Source organism: Bidens hawaiensis, unplaced genomic scaffold (assembly GCF_021521415.1).
Source record: "Bidens hawaiensis isolate Kalapana, Puna unplaced genomic scaffold, B.hawaiensis_p1.1 tig00039387_1, whole genome shotgun sequence".
Lineage (NCBI taxonomy): Eukaryota > Viridiplantae > Streptophyta > Magnoliopsida > Asterales > Asteraceae > Bidens > Bidens hawaiensis.
The window spans coordinates 89,659-115,741 of NW_027505603.1; the positions used below are offsets into that span (position 1 = coordinate 89,659).

The following is a 26,083-nucleotide window of genomic DNA, read 5'->3' on the forward strand; positions in this document are numbered from 1 at the left end:
CTATACGATTTATTTAGCCTATTCTCATAAGAAAAATTACGAATTTAGTGAATTGGAAAAAAGTCCTCCGTTATAAGCGTCCAAGGCTACCTTCCTAGAGGTTCTACTTCAATTTGAATCATGTATTCTCACGTGTGTTTATGATTATCATAATATAAGCCAATAACGAGTTTATTATGCCTACATTAGTGTCATATGATTCCATGGAGGGATAAGTTTACAATATTCCTCTAACTTTTCCATAAGGACTCCCGAACAACCACTTCAATTGTGATTAATGTCGGTTGAATTTTAAATAACATCTTTATCTAAAACAGCAAAAACAAAGACAAACAGTACACAAAGGTCTCACTCTCATATCAATGTTGGAATTTGAAAAGTTGGACCGGGTTTGATCAACAAAAGTCAAAAATTGTTTCGGGTATAGTCAGGTATTTCACCGGATTTTGATCGGTTTTATGGGGTTTTTTCGGGTTTCAGGTAGGGTTGGGTTGGGTTGGGTATTGGTGGAACCGGTTCCACCAATTTTGGGTAATTCCGGTATAGCTTTAGGGAGGAACCCAAAGCCCAGTCTGTACCTGCGGGTAGGATAGGGTAAAGTTCGATACCAGGTAGGAACTGCTGGGTCGGGTCCAAACATTTTATGTGCACCTCAAGTTAAATATTTTTAGTTTTTTACTAAATCATATATGGCATTCTCAAAAGAACAATCAAAGCGAAAACTTGCTAATCTGGAAAAAAAAACAACATAAAAACAACCCACATGAATGTTTTTTAATCCTTAAGATTATATCAATCAAAAACTTTAAAATACCGACAAAGTTCAAAACAAACACTGTATCATATCATCATAACATGTCCTATATATATCAAATCAAAAAACTGTTTTAACAAACATACTTCCATAACCGCCTCGATCATCGCCTCATGCCTGATAAAAAGAACAAAAACACAATTATAAAACTACAAGCAAAAGTAAAAGTAACTGAGCAGACAGGGAGTAACGATTTAAAACAGATAAAAGTTCGTAAAAAAGTGATAACTTACGTAGACTTTTGACCCGATTTCGTTGTGGTTAAGGTTGGTTGTTCATAAAATAGAAGCAAGTTGCATGTTTAAGGTTTATGTAGATCGGTTCACGGTTTGGTGGTTTTAAAAATAATATATACATTGGTGGTTTACCATTCAACCGAAGCTTTGAAAACTAGAACCGATGGTTTAACCTTTTTGTTTTTTTAACTTTCAGTTTTTGAATATGCATAATTGCATACTAACAAGTTGATAAAAGAAATATAAAAAAATCAGTTCAAACAACCTAACCACTAAAAAACCGCCAACCCAACCAGTTTGATGGTTTACTGTTCAACCGACGCTTTGGAAAATAGAACCGACAGTATAGCCTTTTTATTTATTTGACTTTCGTTTTTGGAATATGCATACTAACAATTTGATAAAAGAAATATAATAAATCAGTTTAAACCACCTAACCACTAAAAACCGCCAACCCACCCAACGCAACCCAAACGGTGTGGTTTGGTTTGGCTCGGATTCTTTTGGTCATAACCAGACCTTTAAACCGACATATAATTAAGTGTAACTTGCCTTGTTAGCAATGTTGTTGGAGAGCCAGTCCAGCCCCTCGTAAAGTCCTTCCCCAGAGGTGGCACAGGTGCTCTGGATGTACCTGAAAAACAGTTTTTTCCGCTTTAATTTTCTGGTATGATAATTATAAACCTAATAATTATACTAAAAATTAAGTATTTAAAATTGAGAAGATGTATTAGGTAACAATTTTGACAATGTGTTATAGTAAAATTAACCGCAACATAATAAAAATATTTTAAATTTATAAATCAAATGCTCAAGGTTCATATAACGAGCTTATTAAAAAAAGAACATTTTTAATCTGACAACTGACAAGTTAACAATCACTAACAAATATTATTATATATATTATATAATATATATATATATAGTTGCAACAAATAATTAATCTTTTAAATAAGAAATTATCACACATGATCCGAGATGGTGCTTATAAAAAAAAGTCCGGAATAAGGCAACAACCGAGGTCCGAGCTTAAAAAGTAAAGCCTGAAATGGGCCAACTTCGAGCCGTTCTAAGTTAAACGACTTTAGCTCAAACTCAAGTGGACCCAGGCAAGTTTACAGAAAGTGGTCAAATGCTAAAACTTTTTTTAATAGTATCACAAAAGTAGAAGTTTAAACAATAAAACTTTTGAAAGAAAACAATGTAACAGAACTATGAAGAATTTACCAGTGGCGTTGACGGAGAGAGTGAAGGCCAAGCTTATCAGTGATTTCAGCAGCGTTCATTGCATTAGGCAAATCTTGTTTGTTAGCAAACACAAGAAGAACTGCATCCCTTAGCTCATCCTACAGAACAGAGTAATCCATTTACAAACCTTGTTACAGCCTTACAGATGCAATAACCAAATACAAAGAAAGAAACTCACATATACATCCAATTTTTTAGTGTATTTATATAGCTTTATCCATGTCAGAAAAGATTTTACCTCTATAGCAATAAAATTTCATGTATCCACTTTATATGCATGATTCGTAAAAAAATGTCTCGTTATAAACAAACCTGACCCACTTTGTACTTTCAGAAAAAATTCAAATACTCAAATTACACGACAAACAGTCGCGTGCCCAAAAAAGGACCATGTATTGTGCTTTCAAAAAGAATCTGTCAACTCAAAAAAAAATATATAGATGCGCGAACTTGTTCGAGCATTTCAGGGCCTTAGCGGTGAAAAAAGATTACAGCATCGTAGAAGTTTGTGTTTACTTCTTTTTTTCAAACTTACACTTTGCAAAAATAAAAGAATAGCTTTTATTAAACATTACCAGACCTTTTTTTATACAAAATGTTGACGATAGATAAAGATTACACCCTAAGCCTTTAAAAAATGTCCACCTTTCTACTTAGTTTGTTTTAAAACATGTCAACTAAATTGCATTGATTCTAGTATCAAAAGTTGTGTGTCCTTTAAAGGGTGAAAGTGGCAATGTGGCATTATGTTATCAGCCAATGCATTATTATTTATTAGCCATTCATTCATGAACAAATGGAGTAAAAATTGTCAAAGCATGGAATAGACCAATAACTAACATGCATTGCTGAATGTGTGAAAGCAAAGATAAATGCAATTAACATGTAAATTTACCTCATTCAACATCCTGTGCAACTCATCTCTTGCCTCGACAACTCTGTCTCTATCATTGCTATCAACCACAAAGATAAGACCCTGTGTGTTCTGGAAGTAGTGCCTCCATAGTGGACGGATCTGCGTTTAATACTCGGTTATAGTTTTAAATAGTTCATAATAAACTTCAATGGTTAAACAAAGCTTCATACTTTAAAAGGTCATGCGTAAATAGTTGTTAACACTATATGTTTTAGGTCCACGATTTTTTGAAATTTAATATTACTTTTACAGAGATCCAAAATAAACTCACATGGTTGACAAAAGATAATTATGTCACTCTTTATATTAGATAAAATTATTTGTAGTAACCTAATCAAAAAATTTATAAAAGCCGTCTAAATGTAGAGAGCAAAATCAAGAAACTATTCTACCTTGTCCTGACCCCCGACATCCCACACAGTGAAGCTGATGTTTTTGTACTCAACAGTCTCCACGTTAAATCCTGCATAGAAGATACCAGAATAAATTCTTAAAACCTCATATTGGTATTTGATACCTTAATGGTATTATACAAAACTATGGAATCACAAGTTAATAAATGTAATATTTTTGTGATTATTTGAATGGCAGAACTACCCGCAATCAAACAAAACATATGTCTAAAGATATACCTAATGCCACTTGGCTTCCATCCGTGGATGGATGTGAAGTAGCATTAGGCGTATTTTTATTCATATTTATCATTTCTCGAAATCAAAAACATACCCCTATATTTTCTGTTCTATTTATTTCAATGCCGTCCGGAACGCTACGTGAAGAGAATTATATTACTAAATAGAAATTGGTTATAAAAAGACGTACCAATAGTGGGGATGGTAGTCACAATCTCCCCGAGCTTGAGCTTGTACAAAATGGTGGTCTTACCAGCTGCATCGAGACCCACCATCAGTATGCGCATCTCTTTCTTGGCAAAAAGTCGGCTGAAGAGTTTGGTAAATGTAAGCCCCATCCTTGTTTTTCTGATGACGATCCCTGCAAAAGGTCAACTTTACTCTTTTAGTTACAACTTAAAAAACAGTAGTGTCTTAATGTCTGCAATTTATGGTAACGATAGAGTGTGATTAAACCTAATAAAGAAACATCACGACTGAAAATATGGTACCAAAGAATAATTACAAAAAACTTTTAGCGAATAACAGAAACCAAACACTGATGTAACAGAATGCGATTTTAAAAAAAAAACACGGATCCAAAATAAGTTGCTGTGTCATCATACTAGACTCCAATAAACTGTTTTAGCTATGTAGAAAAGCACATCTGTAGCCTAGATATCAAATAATAAAATTACCAACACCCCAACAAATCATCATTAAAATTTAAAACAAGATAACAAAGAACTAACAAATATTAGTAGAACTACAATTATTTTTGACCAAAAAAAAAGTCTGCTAGTGGTAAAACAAAGACCATCCAGAACAGAAGTAGATCTTAAATCATCATCAAAAGCTTGAGTAAGATCCAATGAAATGACGCAAAATAACTAATATTATATAAAGCAACTAGATCCACACATAAAACCTATAGTTTTCAGAGATCTGCTAAACCAATCCGACAGATTCATAGTTCAGCACACAATTAGTTTAAAAGAAAGCAAAACAGTCCACCTAGATGTGATAGAACACAGAGAACTACATAAACACAAACAAAACCAATGGTCTATAATTCTAGTTTCAACTCATTCATGTTTCAAAACACGGATTACAAACATTGATTATGTAAATACTAACATCACAATTTCATAACACGTAAATAGAACCCCTAACCCGCATAACAAATATCACAATATCAAACGAAAATCATCAAAAACATATGAAATCAAATCAAATAACAGAATTTCACTGAAAAAAATCTCAAATGCATCAGATCAAAAAAACAGAGACATTATTATTTGAGAAAATGAAGTTGAATTGTAGTTATAAGCTTTCATTTATTGATCTATGATCTAGAACTCTATATTCATCGATTTCATTAATGTGAACATCTCCAATCTAAACGATTCACAGATCAGATCGCAAGATCTTCAAACAGACAACCGGAACTCATAACATGTTTATAAAAACACTAAATCGCATAACGAAACTCACAATTTAACATAAAAATCATCAAAACCTACGAATTCAAACTAAATAACACAATTTCACCAAACAAATTCTCAAATGCATCAGATCAACAAAACATAAACATATCATTAGATCAGTTAGCTCATAGCATAATCACCTATGATAAACAATTAGATCTGGGATTAACACAATAATGAAAATCACGAGTTCAAACAAAAATGATCAAAAACCTACAATATTCAACCTAAATAACACAATTTCACCGAGCAAATCCTCAAATGCATTAGATCAACATAACCTAAACATATTATTCCATCGATTAGCATATTCATTCGATTAGCACATAACATAATGACTGATTCATTTTATCCTACAAACAGTTAGATCTGAGATTAACACAATAATAACTGAAGATCCAAATCGAGATTCAAAATCAGAATAGAACACGTAAATAGAACCCCAACATAACATGCATAACGAAGCTCACAATTCCGAACAAAAACCTATAAATTAAACCTAAATAACACAAAATTTCACCTAACAAATCCTCAATTGCATCAGATCAACATAACCTAAAATATTATTATTCGATCGATTAGCACATAACGTAACTCGAACGTATCATTTCATCCAATAAACAATTAGATCTGAGATTAACACAATAAACGAAACTCATAATTTCAGCCTAAATCCGTCAAAAACCTATAAACTCAACCTAAATAACACAAAATTTCACTGAGCAAACATAACCTAACATAAATCGATCGATTAGCACATAACGTAACTAGAACGATTCAATTCATCCAATAAACAATTAGATCTAAGATTAACACAATAATGAAACTCACAATTTTTCAGTCAAAAACCTATAAACTCAACCTAAATAACACAAAATTTCACCGAGCAAACATAACCTAACATATTATCAATCGATCGATTAGCACATAACATAACTTGAACAATTCATTTCAACGTATACACAACTAGATCTGAGATTAATAACACAAGAATGAAACTCACAATTTCAACCAAAAACCGTTAAAAACCTATAAATTAAACCTAAACAGCACAAAATTTCACCTAACAAATTCTCAATTGCATCAGATCAACATAACCTAAACATATTATTAATCGATCAATTAGCTTAGCATACTAATCGATCAATAAGCAGATAACGTAACTTGAAGGATTCATTTCATCCTATAAACAATTAGATCTGAGATTAATAATACAATAATGAAACTCACGATTTCAGCCAAAATCCGTCAAAAACCTATAAATTCAACAGAATTTCACCAAACAAAGTTTCAATTGCATTAGATCAACATAACCTCAAATATTATTATTCGATCAATTAGCAGATAAACAATTAGATCTGAGATTAACACGATATTATAGATAACGATTGAAATTTATCAATAATAATAATAATAATAATAATAATAATATTATTATTATTATTATTATTATTATTATTATTATTATTATTATTATTATTATTGGTTACCTGAGAGAGAAGAAGGTTGTTCTGGGAAAAAAAGGGATCGATCGATCTGAAAAATGAGTGTGGGAAATGATAGTAATAAAGAGATTAATAGAGGTTGCGTGAATCGTCAACGGAAGCTTATGTTTTAAATACCCAAATTACCCTTTAAATACCCAAATTACTTTTGGAAAAAGAATTACTATTCAACTAGTTTTTCTCGAATCTTGCGTTTCGGGATCAGTATGGTTTGGTATGTTATCGCCTATCGGTATATTCTGAATTTTTTGCTTTTGGTACCGGTATCAAGAATTTGGGAAAATATAGATCGGGAGTTTCGATGCTGAGCTCATCCCTGATGAAAAGGTGGGCAGTGGCAAAACCTAGGCATACACGTCGAGGGGCCAGACTCAATAGGTATAAAAAATTCATAGAAATTTCGGTCGGAAACAGGTGAAGCTACACCATGTATAAAAATTTCTGGCTGCAAAAAGATAAATTTACACTGCCGAGCGAAAAAACGGAGGTCGGGCTCAAAATTTCGGTCGTAAACGGGTAAATTTACACTACATGTAAAAATTTTCGGGCAAAAAATGATAAATATACACTACATAGCAAAAAAACGGAGGGGGGGAGGGGGGTCAGGCTCTAATTTTTAGTCATAAACGGGTAAATTTACACTATGTATAGAAAATATCAGCCGAAAAAAAGATAATTTTGCACTACGAGCGAAAAAACGAAGGGGGCCGGGGCCACCCTTGGCCACGACTAAGCTACGCCCCTGCAGGTGGGAGATCGTGCGTTCGAGTCTCGGCTAGAGCGTTTTATTACAGGTTGAGTAAGAGGGTTTTCCTGGTTGTGGGTTTCCTCTAGGGTGGGTGGGTAAGTCACCACGTTTTGTTTTACGGGTGAAAGGGTGATCTCGAAGTCTGGGCCTTTGATGTTTCAAAAAAAAAATGATGCAAAGGTGAATATGTAGTAGGGTGTTTATATGTTCGGGTTTCTCGTTTAGTTTTGGTAAGTTTTCAGTTGAATTGAAAATGAACTCGATCGAATTTAAAATGGTCGTAATTAAAAAATGAATTTGTATTTGGTTAATTGGATAGCCTTCGGTTTAAAATAAAGAGAAAAAGTGAATTTTAACTAGATGTTTGTTTATCTGTTTAAGTATCAGATTCCTCAAGTCGGTGTGTTTTGGTTTTTAACGGTTTGGTTGTTAATGAGTTACACATATAGGAAAATTCATACATCTTCCTTGGTTTAACCGCATCAAATTTCTTAAAACCGAAAATCCAATAGGTAATGTTGTTCGATTGAAACTAAACCAAAAACAAATTCAGTTTATTTATAAACGGTTTAAGATTTGTTCAGTTCGAATGTTTGTAACCAAGTATTAAACACCTATACTATATGCTTATACGTTAAACATTGGTTTGTAGGTTTATCTGTTACTTGTGCATTTTTTTTTAACTTTGTGCATTAAATTATAAATATTGAAAATATTTTATGTATTTTTATCGTAAATTCATTATTTTCAACAAAAAATCAATCAATCATTCGAATTTTAGATTAAAGGAGTCATGCTCATTTCATAAATCCGACATGATTTTCAGTTTCAATCTACATATCCACAAACACAAATCATAAAGTACTCTGACAATTAAGATTTTTCATAAGTAGCAATGAAAATTATAATATAGCATACGTATCCACATTCTCGTAACAACGTATGCACGAAATTATAGATGTTATCTTAAGACAAATTTTCTATTAAAGTATTGAGAGCATATCTAACATAACGTAGTGAGTACTTATACATTTGATTACATAAAATAAGCAACAACATTACATCAAATACCCACCACTCAACCATTGTTTGGCTTTGGCTTGTTGCTTTAGCCTCCAAATGTTTGTGAGCCTCTATTTATTTCTTTAATTAATAATGTACTTTATTCTTTTTAATACTATAAGCAATAACAAATATATTTCTTTGTTCTTACTTTTCTTGTTTAATATAGACTTTTTTAGATTTTAATAATGTTAATACAATCAATTAACATACAAGTTTCAGTTAATATAGTATTTGTATTTTACAAAATACTTAAATATTAAAATGATCTATGTTAGAGGTGCACAAAATACCCGGTTCCGACCCCGACCTGAAAATTGTTCTTATTCGTACCCCACCTGCGGGTACAACCTGATATTGGTTTTCTCCCCAGGCCTGTACCTAGAACTGGACCCAACCTGGACCCGCCGGAACCGGTTTCACCATTACTCTGTCAAAACCCTGCCCTACCCGAAACCCGAAAAAAACCCGGTTAAATACTCGACTATACCCGGAACTAGTTCCTACCTGACCCGATTTTGACTTTTGTTGAGCATACCCGAAACCGATTCCTACTTGGTTTGTGCAAATCTAGTCTATGTGGTTAGGCCCCGCCCAAGTAACAAGTTCGGGATCTCTATGGCTACGAATTTGTAGCTAGTTTGAGGTCTAAGACTAACTTCCGTTAAGTTTAGCAAGTAGAAGAAAAACATAGAGGGGCATGTTTAGCAAGTAAAAAACCCGGTTTTTAATACATTTAAAGCGCCTCACCCGATATCTCTAATCGATTCAAATCATCTAAAGAATTTCCGCACGCAAACACTCCGTCCGCCCGTCCGTCACATCGATTAAAAAAACAAAAAAATGTGAAAAAAGAGCCAAAAATATGCACAACCAACAACAATCTCTAAAGGATTCAAAATATCTCAAAGAAAAAAAAACAAAAAAATTTACAGAAGAAACAGTCCAAAAGCATACAAACCATAAGAAAAAGATTTGGGAATTTTAAAACAACATGAAAAGATGAAAGATGTCAACAACTAACAGCAATTGCCTCCAAAAGGGCTGCCATAAACTGCATTTGCGTTTCCTCGTCGACTCTCGAGAAAGGCGGGACATGTACGAAAAGCGATTTATGCCCGTTGTGCTCAGCAAACCGGAGAGAATGATAGTATACATAGTTGCAAACGAAACGCCCTGCGTCATCAGAGAGCGTTGCATCGCAGCCCTTGATCTTGTTTAAGAACTCCAGGATAGCATCAGCAAAAAAAGTCGTCTACAATGAAAAGAAAAGAAAAGGACGCAAAGAGTAAGAAACATAGGGGTGTAAACGAGTCCAGCCGAGCTTATACGAGCTCGAGCCAAAGCCGGGCTTATGGGGTTCGAGTAGGCCTGTAAACGAACCGGAAGTTCGGTGAACTGTTCGTGAACCGTTCAGCGGGAAGTTCGTTTATGTTCATTTATTTAATAAACGAACGAACATAAACACATGTTCCGTTCGTTCATTAATGTTCATGAACGTTCGTTTATTTATGCTCGTTTATGCCTGTTTATTTATTTATGTTTGTTTTATGTATTAATGGAAAATAATTTAATATTATCTGGATGAGTCATCTACTTAAATGTTTTATATTTATTAATTGGTGTTCATTTAAGGGTTTTCATTTATGTTCGTTTATGTTTTTTTGTGTTCATTTACATTTGTTCATATATGTTCATTTATGTTCGTTTATCTTTCTTCAGTTATGTTCGTTTAGATTTTAAACAAACGAAAATAAACGAACACAAATGTTCATAATTTAAATAAACGAACATGAACATAAATATTTGTCCGATTAAGTGTTCGTGTTCGTTTATTTGATTCGTTTACAAGCCCTTGTTCGTGTTCATTCGATTCGTTTACAAGCTTTCATTATTCACATTGATGAATGCATTAGTCTCAATCTCTAGGGTCTACCGATTTTATTCACATTGATGAATGCATCGGTTGGTTTACAGCCCTAGGTTCGAGCCTAATTTGGAGCTCAAATAATAAACAGGCCCGGGACACGCTTAATATATTGAGGTTGACTAAGCTCGCGAGCCTATACGAACTTATTATTGCATAATTATAGCATTCTTAATTTTATTTATATGATAAAAATATAGCCATACAGGAAAATGGAAATATTACCATGTTCTGAAACAGAATGGGTTGGGCCATGACAAAGTGGGCGGGTTGGTCTCGGGTCAAATGAGTATGTATTAAATATGTAATTGTTTAGTATGGGCTAAAATGGCTGGCCAGGTTGGGTTTATCCGGAAACTTATCATCCGTATTTTTTGTAATAACTTAAATTGATTAATGTTCTTGTTATAATTATCGAAACAAGTTTTTACAAATTTAAAATAAATAACTCAATTTTTTTTTATAAACTGACTCAAGAGTTGCTCGCATTAAACATACACATCAAATGACGCCCGCACCATGCGACCCATTTAGACACGTTTCCAGTTATGTTTTTATCAACTCTTTTTTAAGGTCAGAACGAGTAATTTGTTTTTTTTTTATTAAAATGATTTTGGAGATTGTATGAATTCTCTATACACTTTTAAGCGACTTTCGTGCTGTTCAACCTCTTTAAGACTTGTTTCCTTTTTAGCTAAATATTTGTATTTTGACCGTGACTCTGTGAGAGAGAACATATAAACCCAAAGTGAATTGAGTGAATAGCAAATCGTAAAATTTCGAGTTTCAAATATCTATTAAAAATTGCAGCATTTTCTTTTTAGGAAACATTATATACTAAAGTTAATTCTTTTACCAGTCTTCTTGTCACTGTTTGGGTGATTACTGACCATACTTCTAGTGTTACTGTTAATAGTTTGATAACAAGATATTATTGAAGGCAGTAATTTTCATTCATATGATTTATGCGTCGATTTTGGGTTGTGTTTTATCACAAATATTCAATATTGCATAAAAATAATTTCCGTTGAAAGAGGGGCAAAAGCAGCCTAAAGTTTGTTTTTAACAAACACAACCTCCTAAAAAATATTTTCGTGTATCCTTCTAAAAGCTCAAAATGATATCATAAAAATTAAAATAGCATATGTGAAATTTTGTACTTTTACTCTTTTAGGAGGATACATACGAAATTAATCCTATTTATTTCACAAAGCAATTATGTATGGGTCATGACTACATGTATGGCATAGACCGATAGGCGTATGATTATGTGGAATTAAAAAGCTATTTGCAAGAAACAGAATACAAATTACCTCTCTTATTCGAGTTAATTCTCCATCCTCCGGGACAATTGGCAACCGCTGTCATAGATAAGAATTTTTAAGCATTAATAATAGTCAAAACTTGATATTACGTAAATGTAACGGTAAAAATGGAATACCTTTGGTTGCCAACCAAGCTCATCCGGACAAGAAAAACTGGCTTCGTTTACTGCTTGTTTCTCAATGGCAAATTTTGATGCCCCGCCATTTAATCCCATGTGAAGCTGGAAAATGTATATATGTAAAGTAACCAAAAGAAAAAGACACATAACAAATATATATATATAAAAAAAGCGTCGCATAAAATGACTTGAGATTAATACTGAAATTTCAGTGATGAGAGAACAGTTACTATGTTCCCGAAATTGAATATAAATTTAATTGCACCATAATTGTAACTTTCCCCTTTTGCATTGCATGTAAGAACAGATGTTTTTTTTCCCGTTGTATATAATATGCTACCAATTGTGTACCCTTGTAAGCAACCGCTTATATAGCATGTAAAATGGTGATATGTCGCCTTTTTTTTATCACGTGACAGTGTGCCATGTCAACATTTTACGTGCTATAAAAGGTTGCATACACTTATATGAAACTGAAAGTATGTTATATGAGGAAACAATATTCTAATATAGAATGAGAAAAAATAACAAGTAAAATTCGTTTTGGTGTAATAAAGTAATGAACCCTATAAATTATAAGTACAGCCATGTGTGAAAGTGCAAAGAAGAATGCAGTTTGACTTGACTTCATATGTCAAACCAACCAATTTTCATATTCAAAATTAATTTAAAAAAATCCAAAAACTCAGAAAAAAAATGGCAGCTTGCATCACATATGTGAACACGGACTTTATAGTGTCCATGTTATAGCGTATCAAAAGGATCTCAATTTGAATGTAACAAGTAAGTTTGACCCTGCAAGTCAAGGCAGCGTCTTTTTGGGGAAGCATGAGTAGATACTACTTACACTTTCCCAAAACGACACCATCTTAACTAACAAACCAAACTTGCTTGTTAAACTTGAATTGAATTCTTTGAAAATTCACTTCAAGCATACTGTAGCAGGACGTGTTTATAAGCTCGTTTGAGAACCACAAAATCGAGCAAAAGAACACATCTAGGCCCTTGGATAAAAAAACAAAGGGCCAAAATTGAGTATATTCAAATGTGAATTAACGTTTTAGTTCACGGATGAAAAAAAACACGTGACACGTGTGACGTGTCATTATGCATACATGTAAGTAGATTCAATCTTGGCACTCAATGTTTTTTATCTACCGACCACACGTGTTGTTTTGTACTTTTTTCTCATTCTCAAATAAACTTTCACTTATGTAGCCTACTAAACAACATTCCGCCCAATGAATTAAATCATAGAAAAACGTCATAAATAACGATATTGAATTTAATATTAATCTCACCCATACAACTTCTTTGGAACCGGACTTGTTCTCACTTGAAACACTTGATTCTAAAAGCTTCTGAAGCGCAGGCAAAGCACCGTCACCTGCAGTTTCGAGAACTGTACAGCTACCTAAAGTGACATTAGGAGGCAAACCTGTCTTTTCAACATAACTTCTTAAATTAGAAACTAACGTTTCAGTTGGGTTGGTAGCAAACACATTGAACTTTTTGAAGCCTGTAACGTGAATCACTACACTCTTTGGCCCTTCTGACCCCATTTCCTCCTTGATATTATAACTTAAATTAGATCCTGACCAATGACCACATAAATATATATGTTTAGTCACAATAATATTCTGTCAAACATGATTTAAAAAATGAGTTAATATAAATATAATAGAAAATCAGCATACGTTCTTCTTTTGCAAACAGTCAATTAACTGAAGTTCGACAAAATAGAATCTTTGAACTTGTTAACTTTATACAGACATGTGAAACTAAAGGTAACTGCAGGTTCGGTTATTTGCACAGTCAGCACATTGGTCACCGCCAAATATGCGTATTTTGCATACTATGATACTACATATGCTATTTTCTTGACCCTTAACACCTCTTAAAATCTAGCCATCCAATAAATAATATCCCATCAAACATGATTATAAACAGGGTCGTCAGGGTTAATACAGTAGAAAATCAACATACTTTCTTCTTTTGCAGACGGTCAATCAACTGAAATTTGACACATTAGTGATTAGACTCCTTAAACTTGTTAAATACATACAAACATGTGAAACTAATGATAAATGCAGGTCGTTTATTCGCACAGTCAGCACACATGTCACCACCACATATGCATATTATGCTACATAGACTCTTTTCTTGACCCTAAGGCTGAGCGTAGCGGGGGCGATAACATGCCCAAAATTGGGCGATAAATGGAGTGCACACCACCCCCCAGGCGATAAGTGGGGCAACAAGGTTGGGGGGGGGGGAGTGTTACCTTGTTCATTTATTATTATTTTAATGGTATGTGTGTGTGATATATGTACATATATATATATATAGGGCTACAACACCATTACACCCCTAAAACAAAAACACACTCATTGCTGACTGGGCGCCACATGGCACAGATAACATTTCTTAAAATCCAGTTATCTAATAAATTTCACGACCTCCATGTATTTTATAACACGTCAAAATTAGTTTTTTTTTTATTTTTAACGAAAAAACAGTTGCTACTAATGGAATGAAGTAAAAAATCAAATCAACAATTTTTACATCAAAATAGAAGGCAAATATGCCGCTGGTCCTTTGTAAATAGCAAAACTAAGCCTATACGAGTATAACATAATTAACATTACTATGCATAAGCCGTTGGACTAGTATCAAAAGCAAATTAGGTTAAAAAGAGTATTTTCAGAATGCGAAAGTATGCTGGTTTATTATGGTAATAATGATCTAACCTTTTTAAAACACTAGCCCTAAAAAGGAAAAAGTAACAACAATATCAAATTTCAATAAACCTTATCCAAAATTCATTCAATTATTATTATTATTATTATTATTATTATTATTATTATTAAGTTCATCATATCCATAACTAATCACCGATCCAACACAATACACAATACAGATTCAATCAATTCATTCAATCAATTAACATGAACTCAAACGGTGGTTCAATTGCTGGTAATTCAACATATTAAACACTCGAAATCATTACGTTCAAATCAGTCAATTGAGTACAACGGATGATGATCGTATGTATACCTAATCGAATTAAAACGAAACATATATAATTATAATTAAGAGATGATTTTACCTGAATTATTAGTGACAATTCACAACACCTTTTGGCACCGAATACTCACACATAGAGAGAGAGAAAGTGATTTGGTGGACTTTGTGAGGCTTTTTATAGGTACACAAGATGTTATAAACTTATAAATAATAATAATAATAATAATAAACTTTGATTTCCTTTATTTTGCTTCATACACATGTACTTAGAGCCGAGGGTCTCTCTGGAAGCCACATCTTTATTCCTTTGGATAGAGGTACGGTGTGCCTACATCCCACCCTCCTCAGACCCTACTTATAGTTTTGCTGTCGGTGTGCCTACATCCCACCCTCCCCAGACCCTACTTATAATAAAAGCTTGTTATTAATTGTGATCATCCATAATATTATATTATTTTATACTTAGTTAATACTTAATATCACTTCCTCAATTATTTGCAACAAATTATTATTATGCTCCTATTTTTTTTTTTTTGTTTTAACGAGGTGAGCAATAACTGAATCGGAGACAAATGAAAGCGAATCGAAATTTAGGAAATCAGAATTTTGTTATCGGTTTATAGAGTGAATTGTGGTTTTCGTTCATGTGGTTTGTCAAAATCTGCAGTTTTAGTCTAATAGTTTCAAAATTGCAATTTTCGTCCATGTGGTTTCATTTCACTTGCAATTAAACCCGAATTCACTAATCTCATTAAACCTAGTCGTTAAACCCATCAGCGTGCCTTTCACGTGAGGGGCTTGTGAATTAGGAATGAGGTTTATTTATGGTTAAAAAGGACAAAATTGCCCCTTATGTGAGGGGCATGTTGATCGGTTTAACGGCCAGAAATAACGGGGTTAATGAATTGAGGTTTAATTGCAAGTGAAATTAAACCACATGGACGAAAATCGCAAATTTGAAACTATTGAACTAAAACTACAGATTTTGACAACCCATATGGACGAAAACCGCAGTTTACTCCGATTGATATTTGTGATGTTGTGTGTCCTCAGTCAACTGAAAATATCCGTACCACACCATTCGTATTTTCATGTACTTCTAGCTTCTATGCCTTATTCTCATGTATTTATTATACCACGTTTCATGTATTTTTAAGCAATATTATAAGCCCAAGTTTGGTTTTGGTTATTAAGAGAAACTAACATAATCGAAAAACTAACTGAAAGCCGAGCTGATTTCGATTATTGGTTTCAGTGGATGATTTTGGAAAGTTTGAATTTGGTTCTCGGTTACAGTGGAGTTGAATAGCCGAACCGGGTTTGGTTTTTGTTATTAACCGAATCGAAATACTAATCAAATCAACCAAACGGATTTCGTTGATCTTTGGTGGATGATTTTGGAATAATCAAATTTCAGGTTTTGGTTACGGAGGAGTTGGATAACCAAACCGATATATGTTTACACCTAGTTAATATTTTGATATTCGTTACCTTTTAACTTTTAATCTTATAGCTTTAGTTTAAGGAAGTGACTCATAATAAGGTCCAAAATATGATTAAAATGGTAAGATGTGACATGATCGAGATTGAAGTATATGGAGTAGGTTTAGTTTAGGGACCAGTCGAGCTATAATCCAAAGTATAATACAGGTCCGTTCACATTTGGTAATTTACAGGATTATGACAAGCTTAGCCCCCATGAGTGGAATAATGTCTTTTACATGTATAGGGTCATAAGGGTTTAAAAAAACTTATTTTGCCTTTCTTTAACCCCGTAGGAAAGCCCATCCACAACGACTGAAATAATTATCTTCATGCATAAGGATACTATATTACTTAGTATATAATATATCAAAATCATCACATATAATGTCGTTTTAGGATATTATGTATTTAACGTGTTTAAAGTATCTAACATTTCAATTTGATAATTTTAGGATATTATGTATTTGACGTGTTTAAAGTATCTAACATTTCAATTTGATAATTAATACCTTTATATTTTAATATTATAAGTTTAATGAAGTAAGTCTAAATAAGGTCCGAAATATGACTATGATGGTAAGATGTGACATGATCGAGGTTGAAGTATATGGACTAGGTATAATTTAGGGACATGTTAAAATATAATCTAAAATACAATATAGATTCAACCATATTTTGTAATTGACATGATTAATAATGTTTTACAATATTATGTTCTCAACATGTTTTAATTTTCTAACATTTCACCCAAAAAAGTATGATATTTGGCAATCAAATAGTTCTATCTATTAGACCACCCACAACCCTAGTTTCGTGGACGTTTAAAGAGGGATCTTGCAAACATATCGTGGAACCATTAATGGGTTGTGAGAAAGGGAAGAGAGAAAGAGGAACATTTGATTATTTGCGGAGAGAATGATCATCTGTGAAAGAAGACGTCGAGTCAAACATGCAGTATAAACAAAATGTGCATGAATGAAAGTTATTATGATAAATTATTAGAATTTGCTAACCACCTACTCATCTCCTCGTGATTCATGATTAACAAAAATATCAATGTACAAATTTGAGAAAAACAAGAGCATTTGAAAAAGAAAACACAATTATTAGGGGCTTTTTGGTTATTCCTATTAATGATGAAATCTAATAACTGTATAAGAACCATAAAGATAGGTTATTCCACATTTTGCTTCTTAGCCAACGGGGTATTAGCAGTCGTTTCTAGTTGTTATTCCCCTTTTAAGAGCAGGTTCTTACACATTATATCAATTCGTCATCAAAGCTTTATTGGTGTAAAAAACAAGAGCATTTGAAAAAGAAAACATAATTATTAGGGGCTTTTAGGTTATTCCTATTAATGATGAAATCTAATAACTATATAAGAACCATAAAGATAGGTTATTCCGCATTTTGCTTCTTAGCCTACGGGGTATTAGCAGTCGTTTCTAGTTGTTATTCCCCTTTTAAAAAAGCAGGTTCTTACACATTACACCAGTTCGTCATTAAAGCTTTATTGGTGTAAATGAACTACCCTTTGTAGTTGGAAAAGAATACCCTTTGAATATTTTGCAATTACAATCAAACTTATACACTATAAATAAAATATAATAAATATATAAAAGTTATGCAAATACTTATATCTTTTACTTTTATCATTTATGTTGAAAGATTATTATATTATACACAAGTAAAACAATACAAATAAAGACAATACATCCTAGTATTTGTCACTTTCCCTCTCAAATGATGACTAAAATTAAGGAATATATAGAGGTTAGGCTGACAACTCATGTATCTTGCTTATGAATCATGACGCAAAACATGCCAATATTTTATAAATGTGAACAAAAGAAAATTGTAAGCATACATACATATTTTTTATAATCTTAATTATTACATTATTTGTTTTTATTAAATTGTTAAATATAACTTGCTAACAATAACTGAGATGGTGACGTTTCATTGTATAGTTTTCTCTCGTTCTTATCCTTAATTGATCATTCATTTAACTTTATTCATTTAGAAATATCCAAAAAATATAGGAGTTAGTATGATCTTTCTAAAAATATTAGAAGGGTGTCATTAATAATCATGGATGTAACTCCTCCTTTATCACACTGATTATATTATTATTCAAAAGAAAAAAAGATGACTATATACCAATTAGGCTAGTTCGTCTTCGCAAAAGCCCCAAAAGTCTAGTCGTTTCGGCTATATTGAAGTCCAACCAACATATAACCATTTCAAGATTGAGATTTTACTGCCTCTCTCATTCTTTCCTCTCTGTACGACTTAAAACCGGCTCATAACATTGTGTTTTCGTGTCTAGTTTAACGAGAGAAATGAAATGCATTAAAAGAATGACGTGAAAAATCGTGTTTCACATACCTTTTAATGAAAGAATTGAAAAGAATGGAGAGAAAAGAAAGAAAAAAATAATGTTTATTGTCTTCCTTCCAAATTGAAGTTTTGGAAGAAATGATTCTTAACACATAAAGTTTTTATTTTTCTTTTCATTTCTTTCGAACTCGAGAATACGATGGTTAATTATTTTTTCCATTCTCCTCCCTTTATTTTTTCAACATAATTCTCTTTGACGTCTATTCTTTTGTTTATTAAAAGAACACAAAGCGTGGCAATTCATTAATAATCTCATATCAAGTGCAATTCAATGTGGTAATGATTCTAATTTGGTATTTTATTTAATTATTCACATGTACAACCTTTGGGATGGATTTATAAAACTTATAATTCAACTTTATACGTTTTAACGATTAGGGCTTCTAATCGGAAATCAAAAGAAATTGTGTCCCTCGCTTAGATCTACTTCTTTGTTGTTGCAATGTTTAATTGTGGTTTTTGATGTGTCTACTCTCCAATCTCCATTACATATACGCATCTTCCCTGATAGACGAACATGCGTAGCGTCATAGGCCTCATAACGTTATATGTAATAAACCCTTAGTGAAGCTTTTCTTTATTTAACACAATCACAAGTTGGCACCAAACCTCATTAATCTTGGAAAACAAATGATTCTTGCAAGCTTTGTTTAAAGAGATTAATGGCATATTATGGTTTCTGGTTGTTCATGATATGATTATAGAAGACGAAATGAGTACATATGAAATTTAAAAGTTTTTTAGAATATGATAAGATGGTTATATTCTAAATTGTTTTAATTGAAAGAAATTAAAAAAGGATAAATTTGATAATCTAGATATTAAACAAGGGTATATATAAAATCACGAGTTTAGCTGGATTACATTTGATATTTTTATATTTGATAGGAACAAATATGTTTACCTTCCGACGTCAGCACCGCTTTCAGTTATATAGGACCTGAAGATTCCGTTAGTCAACCGGCAGATGATGACGTCAGCTTCGGTGGTGATGCTAATAATAATAATAACCTAAAGCCTGACGGTTCCGTTAATCAGTCGGCAAATGATGACGTCAGCACCGGTTTTAATGGTCTGAAACCTGAATATTCGGCTAATCAATCTGCAGGTGATGACGTCAGCTTCGATTTCAAAAAAGTAAAACCTGAAGTTTCCGTTGATCAGTCGGCAGATGATGACGTCATCTCCGGTTTCAATCGCCTAAAACCTGAAGATTCCGTTGATCAATCGGCAGCTGATGACGTCAGCTCCGGTTTAAGTCATCTTCTGATTGATGCTAATGATGAACAACATCTAAAACCTGACGTCAGCACCGGTTTCAACAGTCTAAAACCTGAAGCTTCCGTTGATCAATCGGCAGATGATGACGACGTCAGCTCCGGTGATAATAACAGTCAACAACTAAAACCTGACGATTCCGGTTATCAATCGGCAGCTGATGACGTCAGCTCCGGTGATTCCGTTGGTCGTCAATCTGCAGCTGCTGTTGATCAATCGGCAAATGATGACGTCAGTTCCGGTGATTCCGTTGGTCGTCAATCTGCAGCTGCTGTTGATCAATCGGCAAATGATGACGTCAGCTCCGGTGATGTTAATAAAAATCAGCAGCATTTTAAACCTGATGATTCCTTTGATCAGCCAGCAATTGATGACGTCAGCTATAATCATGATTCCGTTCAATCATCAGATGATGACGTCAGCTTCGGTTTCAATCATCTTCAAATCGATTCTAATTCGCCTGAAACTGACTTTGAAAAAGAAGAAGAAGATGATGACGTGGACGGTGATTTTACATTTGCGTATGTAGGTGATACCGATTCATTTAACGGTTACGAAGCCGGTGAGATCCGTACGGTTTATCCGTTATTTGATCAGAGTTTGTTATCAGGCGGTTGTGGTGATTACTTTGAAGGAAAACTTAAGTTACCGGTTAACGTTCCGGTGAATAAGATTTATATCGAATCACCTTCAAATAACGGAACTGTCCAGGCTTTATCCGACGAAACCGGATCAATGAAAATGAAGAGCAACTCCACCGGATTCTCGAAGCTATGGAGATTCCGAAAGGAAATGAACCGGAGCAATAGCGATAGCCGCGACGCCTTCGTGTTTTTCGAAAGTTCGAATCGCGCGGGGAAGTCAACGGAAAAAGTCAACGTTACTGGGAGGTCAACGGAAAAAGTCAACGTGGCGGGAGGGAAGGGGAAGGCGGTTAGGAAAGATTTAAGTTCGAAGAAAGTGGCAGCGTCGGCGCATGAGGTGTCCTTGAAGCAGAAAGGAGGGCAGCCGGAAGAAGAACGCAGACGGTCATATTCACCTTATCGGCCTGGGTTGATGGGGTTTTTCACGAATGTGAACGGTGGTTTAAGCAAGAATGTACACCCGTTCTAAGTGGATGGGGTTACTTTCGTAATTTTACGGCGTGTAATATATTAGTTTTTGACTGTATGTCTAGATATGTTAAAAAAATACATTAATTTTACTATTTTAGTTCAAATGTCTCATTCGAATGTAACATCAAATTTAGGTGATACTGATACCGATGACTTTGAGAGCAAGTCTATCGGGTTCTCGAAGCTTTGGAGACTCATAAGCAAAATGAATTGAAGCAATAGCGATAGCCGTGATGCCTTAATGTTTCTAGAAAGTTCAAATCGAAACGTTGTCGCCCAAAGGTCAATTGAAAAAGTCAATGCACCGGGAGGTCAACTAAAAAAGTCAACACTACTGGGAGGCCAACATAAAACGTCAGGGTTTCTGAAAGAGGAAAGGGAAAGACAATTAAAAAACTGTAAATTCGAGAAAACCGGCAGTATTGGCACATGAGGTGTACTTGAAGCAAAAAGGAGGACAACCAGAAGAAGAACGCCATCGGTTGTACATCGTACTTGGCCTACCGGCCGGGAGTTTTTCACGAAGGTGAACGGTGGTTTAAGCAAGAATGAACACCCGTTCTAAGCGGGTGGGGTTATTTTCGTAATTTTACGACATGTGTAATATGCATTAGTTAGTTTACCTATATCATATCTCTATCTGCTAAATAGATATTTATTTAACTATTAGACCATCTCCAACAGATTTTGGTTCAAACCAGTCACATCACTGTCACATCAGCTTTCTTAAAAACAACACTTTTTACTCCAACAATACACATTTTCAAACCATTTTTACATTTCCACATCATCACTTACTTTACATTTATTTTAAATAAGAATTTCACAATACTAAAATATTTATTTTTTTAAAATAAATAGCATATAATAAAAATTAATACTCTTTATTTTAGTAGGCCCTCTTGTAAATTTTTATTTTCCTAGGACTTTTTGTAACATTTTTTTATGACTCTTTGTAATGTTTAGGACTTCTTGTAACGTTTTTTTTTCTAGGACTTCTTGTAAAAAAATTTTATTCGAATTAAGCATTGTAAAATAGGTACTAAAATCGCTATAAAAATAGCCATTAAAAAATTTAACCGTTAAACTTGTCGTTACGGAAAAAATAGACAAACAAAAAAAATACATAACTTTTGAAATACATATAAAAAATATATTTATATATGTATAATATTTTAATATATTTTATAATATAAATATGAGTGTGTGTGTATATATATATTGGATGAAAGATGTAGTGTTGGGGACTTGGGGTCCACAATTTATGGTTTTTGATGGTTTGAAAAACTAAACTTGAAAATTGGTTTTTGGTTTAAACCAAGCTTTTCAATAGTTACATGGTTTTTGGGTTGGTTTGAACCACACAAAAACCACCTATTGGAGATGGTCTTAGTTCAATGTCTACTTCAAAGTAACATCAAATTTAGGTGACAATGAAACTCTTGACTTTAAGTGGAAGTTTCTTGTAATAATGTGAGGTTTTGTATTAAGTATTAACAACAAATTGGCTCATATATCCTTTTAGATTCCTAACAAAGTTTTTTCATAGTACCTCCTTATAAAATGAAAAGTTTTGCCAAATAGCCATTAGGGATGTTTATTATTACCGAACCGGGCCTTGATTTAACCCAAACCAGATAACTGATTTGGACTTCAGTTTGGTTTGAAACCATAACCAAATAACCAATTTGGTTTTCGGTTTGGTTATCGGTTCAACAAATTTTGCTTTCAGTTAACACACATAAAACCTGAATAGGTCCGGATCCATTTTTGTATCAACTTGATAGTAGCCTACTTTATTCAGCTCACTTCAATTGAGCTTAATAAAAATCTCAAACCATATAAACCAAAAGATCAAAGCCGAACCGTTAAACACCTATATTACTAATACTTGATATACTTATATGTTGATAAGCATGTCAATGATTTAAAACAGAATAATTTTATAATCATAGTTGGGCACCTTATTTTATATATATATATATAAATGTTACAAAATTTTGAAAAGGAACTGTTTCATGTAAAAACAACGTACCGAACATGTTTCGTTATGTAAAAAGTTACTCATTTTCTCCATAGTACATGTTGGCATGTCTACTTGTAAGCAGTGTTGTAAAAATCCCGAATGGTTATCGATTAATCTCCGATTAATCGCTAGTCCCCACTTCACTTATTAATTTCGGGCTAGTCTTTAATTAATCGGTCAACGATAAAATCCGGCCAAAATCGGCGGTTTCCAGTCAAATCAGGACAAAATTGGCGGCTTCCGGCAAGATTCCGAACAAAAACAACGGTTTCCGATGAGATTCCGACCAGTCAAATCAGGCCAAAATTGGCGGCTTCCGGCAAGATTCCGAACAAAAACAACGGTTTCCGATGAGATTCCGACCAAAATCGGCCGTTTTCCGCGGGAGATTTCAGCAAAAAACCCCCGGTTTCAAGCGAGATTCCAACCAAAATATGTTTGTGTATGTATAAAACTAAATACTACATTAAAAATGTGTGCATGTATATATAAAACTGAAAAATTATATATTAAAGTCCGATCCGATTAATCTCGACAAATCCCGATTAATCGCTAGTCCCCACCCACCGCCCGACTAGCGATTTTTACAACGCTGTTTGTAAGGATGAGGTATAGGAAGTATGTTATAAGATAGAACTTAAAAAACATGAGTGCCATTAGGAACAATCTTCTTGAATAGTTAAACACTAAATTGAATTCAAAATCCCCATTTTTAAGGTTATATTTATGCATCAAGGGATTAGGTATGTAATGGTTGATAACAACGTGATGCACACATCAAATATACAGAATATTAGTGTGGGCCATCACTTACTATTTTTTTTATTAATAGGTATAACTTGGTCAATTTATTGTAGGTATAACAATTGAATTGAATACAAAATATTAGATTCAGTTGAGTCTATGTATTAGATTTCAGTGAATTTGTTAAGATTATTAGTTGAGAACATATAAAAACAAGGATTAGGAAAACCAAAATATTTAATTAATATATGAAACTTAAACTTGATTGATGACGTTCAACGAGTTTTATAAAATTTTCCGATTATTATGGAAGTTGTATTTTAGTCGGGATGCTTAAAAATGCGGTTTGATGAGTTAAACAAGGAACCATAGGTTCCGTCACTTTGGTTACGAGCTAATGGACTATACACAAATAAATAGACCAAAACGGTGAAAACCAACGAAAAATCGTTGAATTTGACATTTTCCTTTATCCTTTGTTGATCGACCAGATTTTTTTAGACAATGATCCGTTGAGCCGGTGAACCGCCAACTGAAGTTATTGCTTAAATAGAAAGCTAATTATATTTCGAATTTGATAGTGTTATTAATGTTTACCTTGTTACGGTTAATATGCATACAACCCTTTTAATCACTTAATTAATATAAGATATTACAAATTTACAAGTGTACCGGTTAAGCCCATTACTATTCAAAAGAAAATATTTATGTGTCCAGCCAGCCCAACCCATATTTAAGAGATTACAACTTACAAGTGATAATTTGTTCACTCGAGACCGGATTGATAAGAAGCTCTAAATGAGCCGAGCCCGAGCTCAAACAAAGCTCGTTTTAGTTATCGAGCCTTGTACTGGAAGATCTTTTAGGCACGTTAAGCCTTAACGAGCCTAATGTAATTTTAAGTTTGAACTCTTTTAGACTTTTATGTATTAATTTCATATTGCACAACTGAGCTCGGGCCAAGCTTGGGCTCGTTTAAGAGTTTTTTTTAATATATAAAAATAACTAAAAAAGGTATACAAACTAATAAATAATAATACAAAAAAGCCAAGCCCGAACTTTGAAAAAAACGTGTCATGAGCCAAACTCAAGTTTTAGAAAAAGATAGGGGTGCAAACGAGCCGAGGTGCTCGAGAGCTACTCGAGATTGACTCTTGAAAAGCGCGATCGAGCCGAGCTTAAACGAGCCCGAGCTCGAGCCTAAAAGAAAGCTCGTTTAATAAACGATCCCAAGCTCGAGCTTAGGGATGGCAATGGGTCGGGTTTGGGAAGGGTCTAGGTATTCCCAGACCCGGACCCGATTATAAAACCCTGTCCCAGACCCGTCCCAGACTCGTCGGGTATTTATCGGGTAAATACCCATCGGGTATCGGGTATATCCGCGGGTTTCGGGTATACCAGTTAGTTTATTAAAAATACCCGTCGGGTATGTCCGACTCAAATCCCATCAGGTTTATATCGGGTTTTGAAAATACAACACAAAAAAAATTTATTTTTCTAGTTTCATGATACACTCAATTCAACAAAAAGAAAAAATTATACAAACAAATATATAAAAAAGACCTACGTAGTTTATAGAGGATGAGTGAGTGATGGGATGTAATACAATATATATATATATATATATATATATATATATATATAATTTTAATATCCATGGAGGACACACAAAGGACAATTGAACACAAATACCATTTTTATATATATAATATTGGGTATATAATGGGTAAACGGGTCCATATTATCGGGTAATCGGGTATATTAGAAATCCCAGACCCGCGAAAAATTTAAAAACTAATCCCAGACCCGTCCCATACACTAATGGGACGGGTATGACCCGTCCCAATTATGTCGGGTATCGGGTATTCCCATCGGGTTCGGGTTTCACTGTCATCCCTACCCGAGCTTCACTTATCGAGCTCCAGCCGGCTCGCGAGCCTGAATGAGCCGCTCATTTATATATATATACATAATTAACAATTATTATATATATATATATATATATGTGTG

The 26,083-nt window shown here is 33.6% G+C and overlaps 2 protein-coding genes across 3 annotated transcripts; both read right to left on the reverse strand.

Moving 5' to 3' along the window:
- Nucleotides 1–826: 826 nt before the first annotated feature.
- LOC143614230 (ADP-ribosylation factor 2) lies at nt 827–6,875 on the reverse strand. The gene is made up of 7 exons (XM_077087729.1): nt 6,803–6,875; nt 4,037–4,207; nt 3,607–3,677; nt 3,194–3,313; nt 2,278–2,396; nt 1,603–1,684; nt 827–931 (listed from the first exon to the last, which is right to left on the reverse strand). The coding sequence occupies exons 2-7, from the start codon at nt 4,182–4,184 to the stop codon at nt 926–928; spliced, it is 546 nt and encodes a 181-aa protein (XP_076943844.1). The 5' UTR covers nt 4,185–4,207; nt 6,803–6,875; the 3' UTR covers nt 827–925.
- Nucleotides 6,876–9,518: 2,643 nt separating this feature from the next.
- LOC143614233 (uncharacterized) lies at nt 9,519–15,209 on the reverse strand. Of its 2 annotated transcripts, none has more exons than XM_077087733.1 (5): nt 13,696–13,926; nt 13,300–13,592; nt 11,996–12,100; nt 11,868–11,915; nt 9,519–9,882 (listed from the first exon to the last, which is right to left on the reverse strand). In XM_077087733.1, the coding sequence occupies exons 2-5, from the start codon at nt 13,558–13,560 to the stop codon at nt 9,640–9,642; spliced, it is 657 nt and encodes a 218-aa protein (XP_076943848.1). In that variant the 5' UTR covers nt 13,561–13,592; nt 13,696–13,926; the 3' UTR covers nt 9,519–9,639. The 2 variants fall into 2 exon arrangements, with proteins under 2 accessions (XP_076943848.1, XP_076943847.1); XM_077087732.1 differs by lacking the exon at nt 13,696–13,926 and adding an exon at nt 15,108–15,209 and having other exon boundaries at nt 9,520–9,882.
- Nucleotides 15,210–26,083: the final 10,874 nt, after the last annotated feature.